The sequence below is a fragment of the Pinus tabuliformis genome, chromosome 4_2 (genome assembly GCF_031772625.1).
Source record: "Pinus tabuliformis cultivar Carrire ecotype Pingquan chromosome 4_2, CPIR1, whole genome shotgun sequence".
Classification (NCBI taxonomy): domain Eukaryota; kingdom Viridiplantae; phylum Streptophyta; class Pinopsida; order Pinales; family Pinaceae; genus Pinus; species Pinus tabuliformis.
This window is the reverse complement of record NC_142304.1, coordinates 605489752-605508382: the sequence shown is the minus strand read 5'-3', so window position 1 is coordinate 605508382 and position 18631 is coordinate 605489752. Positions and strand designations below refer to the sequence as shown.

The 18631-nt window shown below is 42.1% G+C and overlaps 1 protein-coding gene across 1 annotated transcript in view; it reads left to right on the top strand.

Annotated features, from left to right (window-relative positions):
• Positions 1-15422, top strand: part of LOC149170741 (uncharacterized) — an 88552-nt gene extending 73130 nt beyond the window's left edge. The window contains exon 7 of the mRNA XM_089425711.1: positions 15327-15422. Within this exon, the coding sequence (XP_089281837.1) occupies positions 15327-15422 (96 nt within the window). The remainder of the gene's footprint in view (positions 1-15326) is intronic.
• The last annotated feature ends 3209 nt before the right edge of the window (positions 15423-18631 follow it).

Here is an 18631-nt window from a genome sequence, read left to right as displayed (position 1 = left end):
TATTTTCACTGGTTAGAGGACCAGGTGTTTGCGATCCAGGATTTTCCGTATGCCGGAATAGATTTTCGAGGTGATCCGGACATGGTTCTTCCATAGGGAGAACAATGGGATGACAGAGGTACTTTATTTTTCACGAGTTTTCAAATTATGTATTTTTTTTTTGTTTGTTTTTTATATATATCGTCTCAAACTGACGGTAAAATTTTCAAAATGCAGACGTTGGTCCACAGCGTCCAGCCAACCTCCGGCTTTTTGAGAGGCGACATCCAGTTGCATCGCTACCGGCCCCACAGGACGCGGCGGCTGTGGAGGTACTGACTGAGTTGGAGCATGATCTACAGCGTTTGACGGCAGATATACCAGAGACATCTATGGATGACATTCCTATCAGACTACAGCGCTACGTATTCGCGGTCCCTGGACCGTTGAGGAGATTTTTGCGCAAGGTAGCTCGTGCAGTGTTGTCGTACAGGGAGCACCACCAGTGATTAGCTAGTCACTTGTGGACACATGTGACATTTTGACTTTTTGTACTTATCATTTTGCCGATCATAAGGTGTTTTTCAACCTATGATCGAAGACGATGTATATTTTTTGACACACTCCTATCTATATATATATATCATTATTACCGGCTTATCTTGTTTAACATGTATGATGAAATGTTTTTTAAATTTACTTGCATGATTATCGTAAATGTCTGTCCAACACTCGAGAAGCAATTGCATCTGCTAATGTATTCAAGTACCTTGGAATATGCTGATATTCAATGTAATCAAATTCACGTTCCAAGAGACACACTCTCAAAAACAACCTTAATAACACAGGATTTCTAATGGCATAAACTTTATTAAGCTGTAATACAACAAGTTCAGAATCTAACCTCACTATCAAACGTCGAATTCCAAATGAAATAGATTCGGATAATAATTCAACCACTGCACTATATTCTGCAATGTTATTCGTTGTTTGACCGAGGCTTACCCCATGCATAGAAACTAACTCGTCAGAGGGTGAATAGATAACCCAAGCTGCGGAAGAGATATTCCGTGTATTACGACAAGCACCATCAGCGAATCCAATGTATGTTTGGAGGGGCGTCGACATCTACAATATCAAGAGCAAAACCAAGATAAGCCATAATAACGACGAAACACACTCACTAAACTAAGCACACTGACTAACTAACAATCAAACTAGCTAGAAAGAAAACCTAACCTAACTAAAAATCTCCATACCCACCATTTAAGCATAATACCTCTTTAGGTAAAGGCCATTTCTGGGTTTATCCAAAGAGTCCCCATCAAAATCTACTAGCTCATAAGCCCCTTTTGCTAGCTTTCGCTTTACAATATAGGGTCCATGCCACATAGGAACGAATTTTCCAGCACCTAGCTTATCGTTAGCTTGATCGTATAAAAGCACTAGGTCTCCCTCTGAAAAATTTCGAGGGGTCACATTTCTATCATACTGAGCTTTCATTCGCTTCGCGTGAGTCTCTATTGCCAATGTAGCGTCACGTCGAGTCTCATCTAATTTAGCTAAGTACAATAAACGTTTCTCCTCTTCGGAAGTAGCTGGAAGTAATTCGACAGCCATTTGAAGTGATGGGATTTCACATTCAATGGGTAACACTGCTTCTAAGCCATAAACTAGCTGGAAAGGAGTGAACCCTGTTGAGTTTTTCACTGAGGTTCGGTATGCCCATAGTGCCGAAAATAACATGTTATGCCAATTCGACCGATGAATACCAATGGTTCGTCGGATCATGATAACCAGAACTTTGTTGATAGACTCAACCAAACCGTTGGCTTGCGGATAATAAGGAGTAGAGCTGTCATGGCGCAAACCAAGCTGGCTTGTAAGTTCAGTCATCATGGTGTTTCGAAAATGGCTTACATGGTCAGTAATAATTGCTTGTGGGACACCAAACCTAGTTATTATATGATTGAATATGAAAACTGTAGCTGTTTTGCCGCTTATGTCAAATGTAGGCATCGCCTCGGCCCATTTAGTGAAATAATCAACCGCGAGGATGATATACGCATGCCCCCGGCCGAGTGAGGGTTACAAGTAATAAAGTCGATACCCCATTTGGCGAATGGACCAACGGCAATTATAGGGTGGAGAGGAGAAGGTGGTGCGCGCATCTTTCGATCAAACACTTGGCAGTTGTGGCACTTCCGGACTGCAATGATACAATCTTTAAACATAGATGGCCAGAAGTAACCAGCGCGCAACACCTTCTGAGCTGTGGCATACCCAGACATATGACCGCCACATGCTCCAGAGTGACAATCATTCAAAACTCTCTCAGCCTCTTCGTGAGTTAGACAACGTCGAAAAACTAAGTCTGCCCCCCGGCGATAAAGTGTATCTCCAATAATTTTGTATTGCTGGGATTGAAACCTAATTTTTCGCCGTTCCTCTTTGGAAGCTTCAGGCCGAAAGGTTTGGGTTTGGAGATAGATGATTATATCCCCGAACCACGGATCTAAAGTACTGATAAGAAACAAAGATTCGTCTGCAATGGACTCTTCTGCCACAGTCTCTGTGTCAGTACGCGGGAAATCACACATCAATTCCGCAAAAACTAAAGATTTCTTAGACTTGGACTTCTCGAACTCCAAGTCGAACTCTTGCAGGATAACAATCCATTTAGAGTACTTGCCCCCTAGCAATTGTTTTGTTAAAATATAAATCATAGGGTTGCAATCCGAAATGACTGTAGTTTTACGGAGAAGAATGTAGTGACGAAAACGCTGAACAGCTTGAACGACTGCCAGGGCCAATTTCTCCACATGTGAATATTTTAACTCAGTGGGATTTAAGGTTTGACTAAGATAATATATCACATGTTCAGCTCCGAATTCATCTTCTTGAACTAACACCATCCCAATAGTGGAATGTGAAGCTGCGAGGTATAAGAAGTAGTCCTGGTTGTAGTTGGGAGGATGCAATAACGGTGCATGGGTCAACGCGTGTTTAAGTGCATCAAAAGATTGTTGGGCAATCTCGTCCCAAAAGAATTGAACGTTCTGTTTCAACAACCGTGTAAAACCTTTAGTGACCTCGGCGTAGTTTGGGATGAATCGACGTAAAAAGTTCGCTTTCCCTTGCAAACTTTGGAGTTGGCGCAAACTCGAAGGAGGAGGAAATTTGATGATCGCTTCGACTTTCGAGGGATCGACGCGAATGCCGGCTTTTGAAACAACAAATCCCAGCAATCGACCTGTTTCTATACAGAAAACACACTTGTGGGGATTCAACCGAATTCGATAATGCCTACACCTCATAAAGATTGCTCGTAGGTGGTCAAGGTGATCAGCTCGTCGTAAAGAATGAGCAGGCAAATCATCGAGATACGGTTGCACAATGTGCTTGATGTCGTGAAATGCATAAGACATTGCCCGTTGAAAAGTGGCTCCGGCATTCTTAAGCCCAAAAGGTAATTTGCAATAAGCAAATGTCCCCCATGGACAAATGAATGCCGTTTTTGGTTGGTCGGCAGGTAGAATATTGATTTGATTATAGCCTGAAAAAACATCCATGAAGGAAAACATTTCACTTCCGGCACAATCATCAATAATTTGATCGATATAAGGCGTAGGATAGTTGTCTTTTGGACAAGCTCGATTGATATCCCTATAGTCGATACAGATTCTTATTGTTCCTTGTTTCTTATTGACGGGAACAATATTCGATACCCAATCCGTTAACGGGATCGGATAAATGAAACCTGCTTTCAACAGCTTTTCGACTTCTGCTTTAATCGCAGCCGCTTTTCGAGGGTGAATCTGACGCAACCGTTGCCGAATGGGTTTAGCATCCGGGTAGGTTTTGATTTCATGAACAACAATGGCAGGATCGATTCCCGGCATTTCCTCGTAAGACCATGCAAACACATCGCGGAATTCTTGGAATAGGGCCTTGTAAGTTTGGATTTCTTCTTCTGTACATGAGGCACCTATATGAATGTTCTCCTCAATTCCGGGTTTCACTGAAATATCAATGGGAATAGTACGAGAAATATTCCCTAAATTCAGCTCTGAATCAGAATGTTTCGTTGGATCCTGAGCGTCTTTGACATATTCAGCGGTAAAGATAGATGAAAAATCATTTTCAAATGCATCATCCTTAGGTAAAAACGAAGATCTGTGATGGAGATCCTCCCATGGTAGATTGTCTACACTTAGGATTTCGCGAAGTTGTTCGTCAGATGACACGACTTCGGGAAACGCTATCCGTTCTAAGTTTGAGGTGAAAAGTGATTCTTCACTGACCACATTCATTTGGTCGACTTCGGTTGAATGAAAGTCGGTAAAAGACATAAGAGCTTCATAAGCAATTTCATACGGACTCAACGGCATAACATCACCGAACGAGTCTAACTCAGAGTCAGATGGAACATACCAAGGATCATCATAAATAATGTTTTCTGACGTGATCATATGAATTGTTGCAAACGAAGGTTCTACGCTGAGTGGAGGGAGAGGAAAAGTTCCCAGTAAACCAGAATCCTTAACTAAACCTACACCAACGTCCTTATAAGGGATTGTCGTCTTACCGACATGCTGGATACTCTCTGAAGAGGCTGGGTCGGATGAAAAGTATGTCAGCTGATCAATTGTCACGATCTTACCGTTGTGTGGGAATTTAATTACTCTGAAGACCGATGAAACGACCGCTGTCATAGCATATGACCAACTTCGACCCAAAAGAAGGTTGTAGTCTAGAGGGGCATCAACCACTTCCACATCCAGACTAACGGTTTTACCTTCTACCCCTATAGGCAATTCCTGTAGAATACCAAACGGACGGAACCCATGGCCATCAAAGGCCTTAAGGATGGTGGGGGATTGGTTCAACGAAGGAGAACCAAGGGATCTCCAACATTGAATGGACATAATACACGTAGAAGCTCCCTCATCAATCACAGTGCGATGAATAGGCCTGTTTTTGACTATCACTGGAATTTGGAAAGCCATTTGATGGGGGAGTCGTGGTGTACTATTTTCTAAATCGAAGATCATTAGATTCGGATCCTGAACGTCAACAGCTCCTATAGCCGACAAAAGCAATTTTCGTTGTGCTGGACATGATTGCAGCACTTCTAACGCCGACATTGCTGAGGGTGAAACATCTAAGTCCTCAACAATGTTGTAATTTTGGGCCGCTCTCGCATGTGGATTGAAAGCAGACCTTCGAAGTACACCCTTGGCGGGCGGTTTAATTACTAAGTCTGGGTTAGGTTTCTCGATCTGTAGTGGATCGGAACCAGGAGCTGAGGTTGATGGGTTAGAGTGAGAAGATTCTGCTTCTTTGCCATCAACAGGATTCTTACTACCATAATCTTGCGATCGAGTCGCAATCCTCACATGAGACATCATCAAAATGGGTTCTTCACTGGCATTCGAGGAAGAAGCTATCATCTTATTTTCCTGCTCCGGAAATGGATTTTTTAACACAGCAGGAGTGGGAGAACCTTTGACTATTTTCACTACCTCGGCCCGATGAGGGCAGTCTCTCGTAAAATGATCCTCTTCACAAATGAGACAAGGATATCGAGGTTTGCTCTTTTCGGCATTGGTTTCCGACCTTTCGGTTTTCTCCTTTGGAGCCTTGTCTGCTTTAGCCTTCTTCTTTCCTTTCTTCTTCCCACCGTTTTTTGATTTGACCGTAGATGACTCTACAGCGTGAATATCGGCGGTAAGTTCAGGAGAAGACTCTCCTGTCGGGGAATCGAGCAAAGTGATAATAGGAGTAGTTGAAGCCTTGGAAGACTTCTTCTTGCTCTTTGTAGTCACGATACCAATCATACCATCAGCGGCATGAGATCCCGAAGGAGCAACAGCGATTTGGTTCGACTTTGGAAGATCCGGAATCTTCTCGTGTAATGTACCCGACTGCGTGTAAACTAAGTCAAGGTACAGATGTCTGAGGAGTGGTTACAGGGACAACGGTACAGATGTCTGAGGAGTGGTTACAGGGACAGTAGAAACCGGAGCTGCCGATACTCCAGAAGTAAGTATGGTAGATGTGGCGGTAGCTGCTGCAGCCGTTTGAGATGGAGTACCAGGTGCAACTGGCAGCTGAGTAACTACCGAAGTTACAGGGGTCTGAACACTTGACTGGACAGGTTGCGGTTGCTGGGGTGGACGAGGAACTACAGGTTGTCCTGCTTGAGGTACCGACTGTATACTTGGTTGCAACATCTGTTGACCCTGTGACGGATCCCACACTAACATTCCAGGGTATTGACCCATAACAGGTTGAGGATACTGAGATCCATAGCCGGATTGAGGATAGGGTTGATAATTGTAAGGTGCAGTCCCATATGATTGCCCTTGAGGTGGTTGATAACTTTGACCAGAGTATTGACCCGGAGGTTGATAACCTTGAGGTAAATACGGGTACTGGGGTTGACCTTGACCTTGAGGTTGGTATCCTTGAGGTTGATACCCTTGGGGTTGATACCCTTGGGGTTGCCATCCTTGAGGTTGATATTGATACTGAGGTTGACTTTGGGGTACATATTGAGGCTGGGGTTGACCTTGAGGTATGTATTGCCCCATAGGAGCGTACTGACCTTGAGGTTGCCCCCCAGACACGAATGAAGTACATTGAGGTTGCCCCCCAGGCATTAACGAAGGTTGCCCCCCAGGCGGTAATTGGCCACCTTGAGGTTGGGTAACGGGAACTAAACCTGACATCATGTAAATGTCTCCTACACTCAATGGTACATTACCACTGTTTCCAACTAATAACCCATGATCAATGGGTTGAGGAGATGCTCCCGCAAAGGTACCAGAAAGAGATTGATACCCAGTAGGAACAGAAGGACCGCCATGTAAAAAAGATTCAGGACTTTGTGTAAACACAGATGACTGACCAGACATATTTACAGGAGTATGAATTCCTCTAGGTGGAAAAGGAGTTTGAGGTGTGGAAAAACCAAAGTTGTCTAAATAATTGGTTAATGAGAGGTACCAAGTAGTACTTCTAAGAGGACTGTAAAAGATGGATTCACGCTCCCTTAGATCAAGGGTAATTTGATCTTCAGGATCAGAGACGCCTATTTCTTCCTCTGGAACAAGTTCTTCTATTGCAATTAAACCAACAAGAAGATTTTCGGTGATAATTCTTTCTATTCTCGGTGAATCAGGAACACTAGGAGTCGGAGTAACAGGTTCGGATATTTCAGATTCTTCGCCTGTTTCACTGGCAGATGAAAAACTACCAGCAAGCTCGGAAACTGTAACAGTTTCAGGATTGTAACCTGTTTCTAAACTTTGGTAATCTGGATGGACTACCAAGGAAGATTCTCCTTCTTCAGGTGAACCTACTCTACTGTCACTAGGAGGAGTTACAAGGACCTTTAACCCTTCGTACTGACCCGGAATGTCTTCAGGAGATTCACCCCGCGATTTACGGAGTTTTCTTAACAAATCTATTCCGGTAACAATCTCAGGAGACTTGCCCCGAATTCTACGGGACTGTCTCGGTAATTCCGCCACAGCTAAAACTTTTAACTACTACACACGAAAACAAAATAAAATTTCAAATCAAACCACCTAAAGCCTCTAAAGAACCAAACAAATTGAATCACACGCCTAAAGAATCTAGAGCGTCAACCCAAACACAAACAGTATCTTCCGGACCAAAAGCGCTAGTTGGTGATTAGGTCCAACCTCGCAGGATTCAGTACAGAAATGGCGGGTGGAACAGTTACGCCGAAAACCTGCTTAATTAATAGACTGGACCAAGTTCCTCCACTTTAACCGTCTCGAAGTGAAGTGAACCCCCCAGAAAATCCAAGTGAGTATAGCCGACGTCTGCTCCAGGTACAGTGGGACCTTCCCTCCACCGTCACCTTGGGTAGAATCCTAGAGATTATGGTCACTAAGGTTACCAACGGCCACAAGTACACCTGGGGGAACAGTCTAAACTCCGACAGCACGCAAGGGCAGAGTAGCAAGCTCAATCCCCTTACCGGCTCCTTGACAGTAATCCAAGGTTTACCGATAAGTGACCCCTGGCTCCTCGACAATGGTTAATCCGAGGTTTACCGTTTGTAATACGTACTGCCTGGCGTTGTTCCCAACAAGGGGGGAATGATCCCCTCACTGGTTCGGACACGAGCTCGTGCTTCTCCTTTAAGAGGAGCTTTCCCAGAGTGTAAATGTAACAATTGGATTTGATTCTATCACAAGATCGACTACTTGTTTGTTTTACTGCCTTGGAGAGTTAAGTACTCACCTATTCCAAGACACTAGCCTAAGCTATGTTGGTGCTTTAGAGCCCTAGAAAATAAAAGTTACTAGTTCAATTTTACTTTAAGCGTTACTTTTAAGGTTGTTCTTTAAAGTCACAAGGTGATGGAAGTGAAACCGATGGTGTATAGACTCGACTCCAACCACTATAAAGATGCACCTAAGATAATCTAGACTACTTTTGCTTTTTCAATGAAAATCTTTAACTAAAAGAGTTGAGAGAATGCAATTTTTAGAGAAAACAACTTCTTTAGAAAAGACAATCAAAGAAACAATTCTCTTTTTTCTTTTCGAGCATACAAACATAACCACTCTTTACTTGCACGAAAAACTCTTTTTCTTTCAAAAACTTTTAAAGCTACTTGAAACAAAACTATTCAAAGGAGATATTTTTGTATTTTCTATTTTCAATAAAGCATGTAAACCTACCTTTAACAAAAACAATCTCAAAAGCTATAAAACTATGAAATTTTAACTCACAAGCAAACCAAAAAAGAGATTACTCTAAGTAAACCTAACAAGGCAAAAGCTCATAAAGGCGATTCTAGGATGTTTTACTTGATCAAAAACAAATCAAGGGCTAGCTAATGCAGAATCAAAAGACTAGCCAAAACAAAATTCAAATCTTTTTGTTCTTTTCGTAAAATGGAATTCAAGACTTAAATAACAAGTACTTCGAAAATGGCCCAAAAGACAACTTGATGGTAAGTTACTTCTATAGGTAGGTGTTTAGAACAGGTCTGACTTCTTAGAAAGTTGACAAAACCAAAGAGATCTAAGGCTTTGACAATTCCTACCGCTAAAGTCACTACAAGACCTACTCAAAATCAAACCCTAGGGCTTACACTTCGACGAAATCCACTAAAACACTTAATACTAATGAAACCAGTTCAGGTGAAGATTCCTGACAAGGGATTGATGAATCTGGGCAGAAAAAACTAAGAAAAAACAAAATCTAAGGGCAAAAAAGGCAAAAAATGGAATTTTCTTAAATTTTGGCAGGGGACGCAGGCAACCCGTTAGCACAGGTGCGGGCCCGCTCTGTGCACACAGCAAAAATGCGTCCAGGGACGCACTGTGCAGCACTCAGAGGGTGCGTCCTACTGAAAAACTCAAGAAAACCAAAAATCAAACTAATCCTAAGCTAACCCACCCAGAGAGAAGATCACAGAGCCAAAACCAGAAAAAGAAATCAATTTTCTCAAAGCAAAGTTCAAACAAAAGAAAGGACTCTTTTCATTAATGGAAACTATCCCCAGCGGAGTCGCCAATTTGTCGCACGGAATCGGTCAAGGGTGCGGACACAGCTGACCTTCCTAGAAGTCTAAGACATTCTAATGACAAACAAAACAAACTGGAGCTATCCTTCTCTAAACATACATTATGATATGAGAAATCAAGGTGTTTCGTTCTTACCTCTGTCCAAACGCTATTGTAGAAGTCCAAGCTTTGTTGATCCGGATGAGCTCCTCCCGTTCTCCAAAACCTGCAATCACCAACAGTTCAAACAATTAAATAGCACCTGATTATAACATAAAACAAAGCATATTCAACATATAGACCAAGGAGTACATGAAATAACCCATTAACAATAAGCTATTGAGAAGAATGGACCAATTTGCATTAAAGGTAATCAAAAGGAACCATTACAACCTGAGCCTTGGTGTTGTGCAAGCTCCTTCCAGGGTCCACAAGAGTCTTCCTCTACTTTGACAAAGCTCACCCACTTCCAAGTAGAACAAGTAAGGGTGACAATCTCTCCTCACAAACTTCTAAATGGAAGTCCTAATTCCTGCAGCATTTACCCTTAGAAATCTATAGCTTTCAACCTTCTTCCTTCTGGCTCAATGCCTCTTTTTATAGTGCTCAAGAGGAAGTTAATCAGGTCCACCATCAATGGGATAGTCCCCTCTTTGGATGGGATCACTCCCTTATTGATGGGATAAGTTCCTCTTTGATAGGAGTGCATGAACCATCTGGAGGCGCTCAATATTCATCCAAGAACCTTCTAGAAAGCTCTAGAAGTGACCACAAGTAAGTTTTTGAAGATGAAACTCGCGCATTTTAACCTTTTCAGAGGGACGCACCTGCCCCTTAAGATACAGAGCGTCCTTGGATGCAGACCTTGTGAACAAAAGGTGCGTGCCCGCAGGCAAGGCTTGAGAGAACCTGCGTACCCAGAGATAAACATATTTTACAAGGACTTTTCTCTCTTTCTTGGATTTTGACATGAATAGCAGAGGCCTAAGACTTGCTCAAAAGGGTAGTATGACTGTTGATTGAGCCATACTGACTGTAAATAGCCATGGTGACATTTTTTAGTGTAACAAATAGTAAAATCCTTTAGAGTCTATTATAGTAGTATTAACAAGTAGAGTCATTTTGATGACGTGATGTCCTCATTCATTATGGGCTAGGCTTTGTCCTCGCCTTAGGTCCAAATAGGAGAATAGGATGAGCCACACAGGCAAAGAATCGCGTGTGGTATGGGCAAAGGTCTAGGGCCACACACTTAGAATTGCATATAGATAGATGAAGAGGGCCGCACTCGACTAATCATGAGCGGCGAACGAATGGAGGGGCAGTGCACGGCTCACCAACAAATGGGGGAACGAACCACTCTACCCATACCTTCCTTTATGGGTAGGTCATTTGATCACTGTACTTCCAAAACCCATCTACTAGGTCAACTCTTCCTCTCGAATGCTCTTTTTGGGAGGATTGAAAAAGATTCATGGGATAATGAAACCGCCTATCTATCTAGGGGTGCGGGTGCTTTGGAGTAATTCCAATTGGGGGAAGATCCCGCTTGTCCCTCTCCTGTGTAATCAATCTACCTACACATGCCTGTGGCATTCTATGAATTGGTTCCGCCCGAGCTCCCTAGTATTTGGTTCTACCGGAAAATGCGGGAATGGTTGGCACCACGGCACCATGGGACGTACACAACCCCCCTCAGTCTCAGTGGTTCAGTCAGCCTCCTGACTAACTTCTTGCTTGCACTAAGAGATGTTGGACACACGAAGCATTTCCGAAGGAATAACACAAAACAAAACCCTGGCTTCCTTTCACCACGTACTTATCCTCTAAATGCCCGATTAATTCCGTTACAAAAAATGGCACTATCTATGTGCTCGCTATAGTAGTAGGACACTGATGGTTTAACCAGGGCCATACAAAGCTCCTCACCTTCCTCTATTTAGGGTCCACCACTCGCTCAACTGGACATGGAAACCACCTGACCTGCCTGAAGGGACTATTTACGGAAGAAGGTCTCTGCACGTACGCAATATCCATGATTACCTATTAGTGGTGTGTTACTCATTGCCAGATGAGCTTAGTATTATAACTACTTCCTTCTTGAGTAGTAGGGCATTCATTTTAGTAATAGAAACCGATCCATTAGTTGAACGCGTTACCTTCTATATGAAGGAAATCACCATCCCAATACTCACTAGAGAAAAAGGTTGATGGTGACTCATATATAATATCTCGGTAAGTAAGTACTTCTTTATACTCCCCAATTTTTTAGGTAAGTAAATGAAGGGTAGGGCTTGTGACATATCTCTTTCCTGAGCTGGGATAATATAGTGGGATAAGATAGAGAGAACGTTTCTTTTGCTGAGCCAAGACTAGCAAGAGAGATAATGGACCTGATGCCAGAGGTTGTGAGAATTATGGACCAGTGCTGAAATTCATAAGGTGGGTGGGAGTAGAGTAGAGAGCGAATAAGAAGCGGATGGGTTTTTAGGTCAATACCTTGTTGAAACCAACCTATTATATATGAGCTTATCCTTCCTATAAGTAAGCCGGTCCCAATGCTTGGATAAGATAAGGAACCTGTTCATAATGTTTGGACAAGATAAGGAACCCGAGAATCTCTGGAACCGGGGAATCTATGAGAATACAGAGTATCCGGGTGAGAAAGATACAGGTAAGGCATGGATATGTCTACTCATTCACACCCTACAGTCTATAGGAATCTGCACCCTGCCTTTATTCATATCCCTAGAGTTGGGAACTAATTGTGCTTGGTCTATGATCACTCCCCTCAGGGAGTCCCTAAGAATCAAGGGTGAATACCTAGATTGTGAACATTTTTTTGTGATCCGGAGATAAGAAGGATGCTTCTTTCATAGGATGGTAGATAAGAAGGCCAGGTGGATAGATAAGAATATGGGTAGATAAGAAGGTTGGGAGAAGATGGTTTCGATAATAAGTAATGGCGATAAGAAGGATGTTCCATTCATAGGATGGATAGATTCTTATCGCTTAAGAAACATCCATAGATGTATACTTATTTAGAGGAGGGCTGTGATCGTATAGATCGAGATAGATCAAGCTACCACTATAGAACATTTCCCACCCTCTCTCAAACCAGGAAGTAAGGCCAGTCAAGTAAGGAATAGGATCTGTGTTCTCGAGGCAAAAGGCCAAGGGATCAATGAAGCTTACTAATCGATCTCGCTTAACAAATCTAACTGGTTAAGGTATAGTCCCATCCCTTCTTTGTCTTCTAGCTGATAGGGAGTTATTAACTAATCAAACTGGCTTAACCTGCTGGCAATGGAGCCTAAAATTGCTAGTGTGATGGAATGAGTGAAAGGAACACTGCACTTCTCAAGTTCCTATCCCTCTTTAACATCATGATGCATGAGGGGAGTTATTTAGTGAGAGAACACGGGAAAGGCGGTTGAGCCTTAAATACTTCAATCTAGCCCTCCTAGAATACTTCTGGAGGGAAGGAAGTGGGACATAGTGGGAATCAATGAGGGCCTTGCCTGCCAATGAAAAGCCCGAGCTATGATCCTGAAGAATGGGATTCATTATTCCATAGATAGAGTCGATCAGGCATCCAATCTTTTTCGAAGTGAGGATTCACACAAGATAGAGAGAATGCGGGTCTTAGCATATCCTGATAAAGCTCCTAGGACATGGACATTATTATAAGGGATCTGTTAGAAAAAAATAGCAGATCAATTATAAGTTCTCCACCTTTTACTTTCGCGATGACTTCTTTTAATCCTTCATCCATCGTGCACTCCCTTCACTCACTACACTATAGCTAGAGACTAACAGTTATTAGTTGCTGCGACCTGGCCCTGCTAGATTGGATATTCAGTCTTTTGATTAGCCACAATGGCAGACGCACAACATCGTTTGACCATCAACAAAAAATTATTGGGTCATGGGGGGCGGACATCACAACTACTTCTTTTTGGCCACCACTCTCCAATATTGACACAGGGACGACTAGCGTTTTTGTTTCATTATGTTAGACAAAGATGGCATAGCATTCCAGCAATAGATAGATGGATGAAGGATATCTCCATAGAATTCACACCTAATGAGAACTCACTGCACATCGTTCTCTCCGATTGGATTTCAGTTAAGTCAGTCATGGCACGAGTTTAGGTTGCTCCTCTAAAAGGGATTGAGACACGACCCAGACCCCTAACTACCTTCAATATCCAAGTATTTCAGTGGCTTTGCCTATAATATAGTTGTAGCCGTACGATTCTTCTATTCTATATATCTAGTAGTAATATACTTCCACAAGATGAAACTAGTCACATTTTGTTCCTTTTCCTCTTTCTTATGATTAATGGAACTGATAGCATAATTGAATCATAATCCTTATTTTTATGGGCATGTTATCTCCTGAAATTCTAGATCTGATCATGATATTGAAATGAAGAGGGATTACCAAAAACACCTCAGAGGCCATTCTAGGCCCTTCTAGCACCTAATCAGTCACACTTTCTTCAAGAGGAGAGGATAGAGTTGCCATAATTGTGTGGTAGCATTCGGATCTCTGAGGAAGGGAGGTGGGAAATATCAAAGCCATCAATAGGTAGATCCGAACCGTGCAGCCAGCAGATGTGAAAAGCTTAAAGACCTGGCCGCTTTAGTATGGACCAGGACCTCTATTATGGCTGATCCAGTAATGAAGATAGGCTAGTGGTTTATGGCCCGATCCATTTGTTGCTTCTATTCGGCGGTGAAAGAAGGTTGGTTGATTCGGGTGGGGAATATGGAAGCGTGAGGGTGAAGTGGAACCAGCTTCTATATGCATTGAGCGAAACCAGCGAAGAGCGGAACCGGTACGTGCCGGAACACTGGCCAACATCTGGCTTCACTAGCGGCTTCATGAAACGGACTGCGGAGGCTTACAGGGCAGTGAAACAGCCTTTGGGATACCATGCCCTGAGTTCTCCATTCTTATTAGACGTCACTACTATATAATATGTTATTTAGGTACTACATTGCCTATATATGGGGGGGTTTAGGTTTTAGATTGCCTACTAGTTCACGATATAACCCGTATATATTCTGTTATATTAGGCATCGAGCTCGTCGAATCAAGGTGGGTGGTCGAAGAGCCAGGTATGGTAGGCCAAGAACATGATGGTAAGGGATGGGAAGGACAACCCACTATTCTTGGTCCTAAAGTCACTACTAGGACTAGTCGATCCCACTATACACCACAGGGAGGGAGGGAAGGAGGAGGATGGATGGCTTGCATGTAGCCACTATTATTACGCATATAATTTGAGAACACATACACACTTTTCTTTTTTCTAGTTAAGGCTAACCTAAGTACCCACGGGGGATTTGAACCAGAGACCTATCGCAATGAGTGCCTTAACAACGCACTCATTCACTATCAATCCAAAGCCCCATGGACAACACGTACACACTATTATTAGAGGAAAATATGACAATTAGAAGAGGATGCCCAAGCAGGCTCGACCAAAGGAGAGAAATATGGATCAGGAGAACAGAAGGAAGGATGGCAAGCATTTATTTCTTACTCATGTGTCCTCCGGAGGCCGAGCCATGAAGAGAGGCGATTATGTCTTCTTAGGTAGGATTTTGAACCAGACATTACGGTTGTGCCCTCCCAGGGTAGAGCCCATTAGTATTTTTGTGCCCTCTGGGGACCAAACCTGTACATCCCTTTCTTCTCATGAACCTAGATAGATGATTGCCAAGATTAGATTACAGAACATATGGATTTATACCCTTCTAGTATTACATAATATGAGACAGGTTACTATTGATGGGAGGGGACGGGACAGGAGGTATCTCAGTGGGAGGGAATGGGACATACTGGCTCACTGCCCAAATGATGGGATTACTGGATAACAATGAAGAATGATTGGACCCCGATCACTGGCCATTACGAGGAAACCATTTTCCCCAAATCACTGGACCACATGCTTAGATCATATCACTTGCTGCTAGAAAAGATCAAATCAGATATGATAGAAGAGCTTATCAGAGAAGATAAGATCTGATGACACATGCGAGTTTAGAGGACACGACATGCCTATGCTCACTGGCTATTAAAGATACGGCCGAAGGAGGATGACAGGGAAGCAGAACTGACTTACTTAGAGGGAACATAACCTAAGTTCGTACCACATGAGTTGAGCCTAGACTATATACGTTATTTTTGTTATTTAGTTGATTGATTCCCAAATACTTGAATTTGAGCACCCGTATTGATTCAAGTCAGAGAGATATATATTTTTACCTTTTCGAATGTAGAACTCATGCTTCTAGATACTCTTATTAGATATATTATGGAATAGTTTGAAGAAGTAAATGGGACAACCCACCCAACCCCTTTCCCCTTTAGTGATTCTTTAGGCCCAAACAGGACAAATATTGATGGAAGTCATGAGATAGAATATGGCATGGAACATCACACCTAGGACCTTTTTATGAATGCTAGTAGGTACTTATACCTTAGTCAAAAATAAATAAAAGAGGGAAGATAGAGTTACCATATGATATAATCAACTACTATATATGGTATTTAGTTTATATATGGCCTACAAGGTGAACCATATCACCTGTATATATGACAGTCAGAGAGACATAATGCTGGTCCTGGAGCGGCTCCTCGTTATGGTCACTAGGACTGGTCTGGAGATTCAAGTTGGGCTCTAGGACTGGTCTCAAGCTGGCTGGGACTGCTCCATGGTACTCTTACTTACCCCAACTTTATATCAACACTACTAGAAAAACAGGGAGGAAACACTGGGAGGGAGGAGGGAGTATTGCACGTAAGCACTGTTTTAAAGTATATAATATGATCACACGTAGACAATCTTCTTATATGAGTTGGTTTACCTTACCATGTGTGTCTTCATGAGGCTGAACCCATTAGGGAGGAGATTTGACCTTTGTAGATTTTAGTTAGAACCTTACCATGACTGTCCTCTAGAGGCCGAGCTAGTCCAGTTGTTTCTACTACTAGTATGATTATTATAGAGGGAAGATCTTATGCATATTCAGAAACAACGATCCAAGTTAGATCTTATTTGATTCAAAACGGTATAAGTTAGAACTTATTTGATTCTTTATATTGCCTATGGAGGATGACAGGGAAGAAGTAGAACTGACTTACTTCTAGTCACCTAGAACCTTAGGACCTACCACACGAGCTGAGCCTAGACTATATATGAGATTTTTCAATCACTGGATTACGAGATATTGATTGGCCTAGAATTACTTGGACATTTTCACATCCCGAAGCACTTTACATGATGAAACCATTCCCGATCAATGGACCACATGCTCGGATCACGGACGCTTGAATGAGAGATAGCATATGACCTCCATTGCTATTCTTTATATAGCATTAAAGGATGAGGGCAGCTCAACAGACTGACTTAGACAGTTACAAATACATGCCTCATACCACATGACCAAGAACCATTTATAGATATAGGTTGCGGGTCCTATATAACATAACAGAATAGATTCACCGTGTCACCATACATAACAGAATATATTCACGGTGTCACCCGTAGATATTACAATCAGACAGGGACCTTAATACCGTTGTTCAGAGAGACCTAATGCTTGTCTATTATAGTATGATATATAACACTTATACTTTTTGAGAAGTAAGGGGGAAAATTCCGAAGGGAGCTATTGGAAAGAAGAAAAGGCAGACTACTGCTAGGGAGTAAAGAAGCAGAGAGATATTTCCCCTTATTATTATACAAATCAAAGAATTTTACTAAATAATAGAATGAATTGGCAGCTTATAATAGACTTGAATTGGTCGCCTAAATTTGGACACCAAATTGGCATCGCAGCCGCTCTAACCTTATTGGCGGTCTCCCAGAAAAATGCCTCCTCAACGCCACCATCTATTATATGTCAAAAGAGAAAAAACAATTTAGTACTTATAAAAAGGGCTTTTCAAGGTCCATGGGCCAAGTTCATTCAAATTTTTTCACTAACAAAGTTTTCGAAGTAGCTCACTAACACAAATGGTCAATTCTATCCATAAAAGTCTCGAAGTTCATTTGTAGTATGGCTACTCGAAAGTATAGAAAGTATAGGAAGTATAGGAAGTTAGTTCATTTACCTTCTCTTCACAAGCCAAGCCCACCTAAGCACGTACAATCTCTTGAGTCTGACTATAGGGAATCAATCCAAGAGGGTTGTTCTGACAATCCCAGGACTGTGGTGGTATCTGTCTAACTGAAATTCCTCAAGTAGGGTGGACCATGTGGATCCTTCCACACAATAAGGGCATGTGTTTCAGTTGTTTGAATCCAGAAGCACTGAAGTTGCTTGGGTTGTGCAAAGACGGGAGTTTTGGTTGTGAAGAAAGCCTAATAAGAATATTCATAAATAGGATACGACATAATTCAAAGTTTCTTAATCTATAAAAGTATAAGTTTGTTAGAAGCTTGAGAGAACAAGAATGGGTAAGGGTGTCTGTCTGGAAGGTATGGGTCTATTTGGCCTGAACCTTGTCCTATTGTCTATCTTTCTCAACTTTATTTTGACCACGTTTGGAAAAAATTCATTGTTATAAAGACGAGCCCCATATAATCCAAAAAGCTGGGGTTCTAAAGAATAAGAATCAAAGGGTTCGTTCGGTTCTAAGGAAAATTCCTATGTGATAAAGAATCTATCCTCAGTGGGTGGGTTCTAAATAAAGAAAATAAGAAGTTTTCTAAACAAGATATGGAAAAAGTTGATTTATAAAGAAGATCTCTCAATCCACTAAAGGGATGGGTATGTCTACGCTTTCCCGGGTCTCCTTCCTCTCAACACGTTTTTTCCGCGATAACAATCCAAGCAAGCTACCTTGCCTTGCCATGTCTACACCCAAATAAATAGGGGTATGGTCCCCACGACTTGATGGTTAATTCGAAACGTCCAATTGACCCAAGTCAAAATGGCTTGATTTCCCCCGGTCAAAGTCCCTTCCCTTTGCAGACAAAAACGAATATAATCAAGTTGTACCTCGCCCGTAACTTCTATGCATATGAATGACTAAATCAAAAGGTTATGAATAGGGAAGATCAAGTAGAAGGTGATTC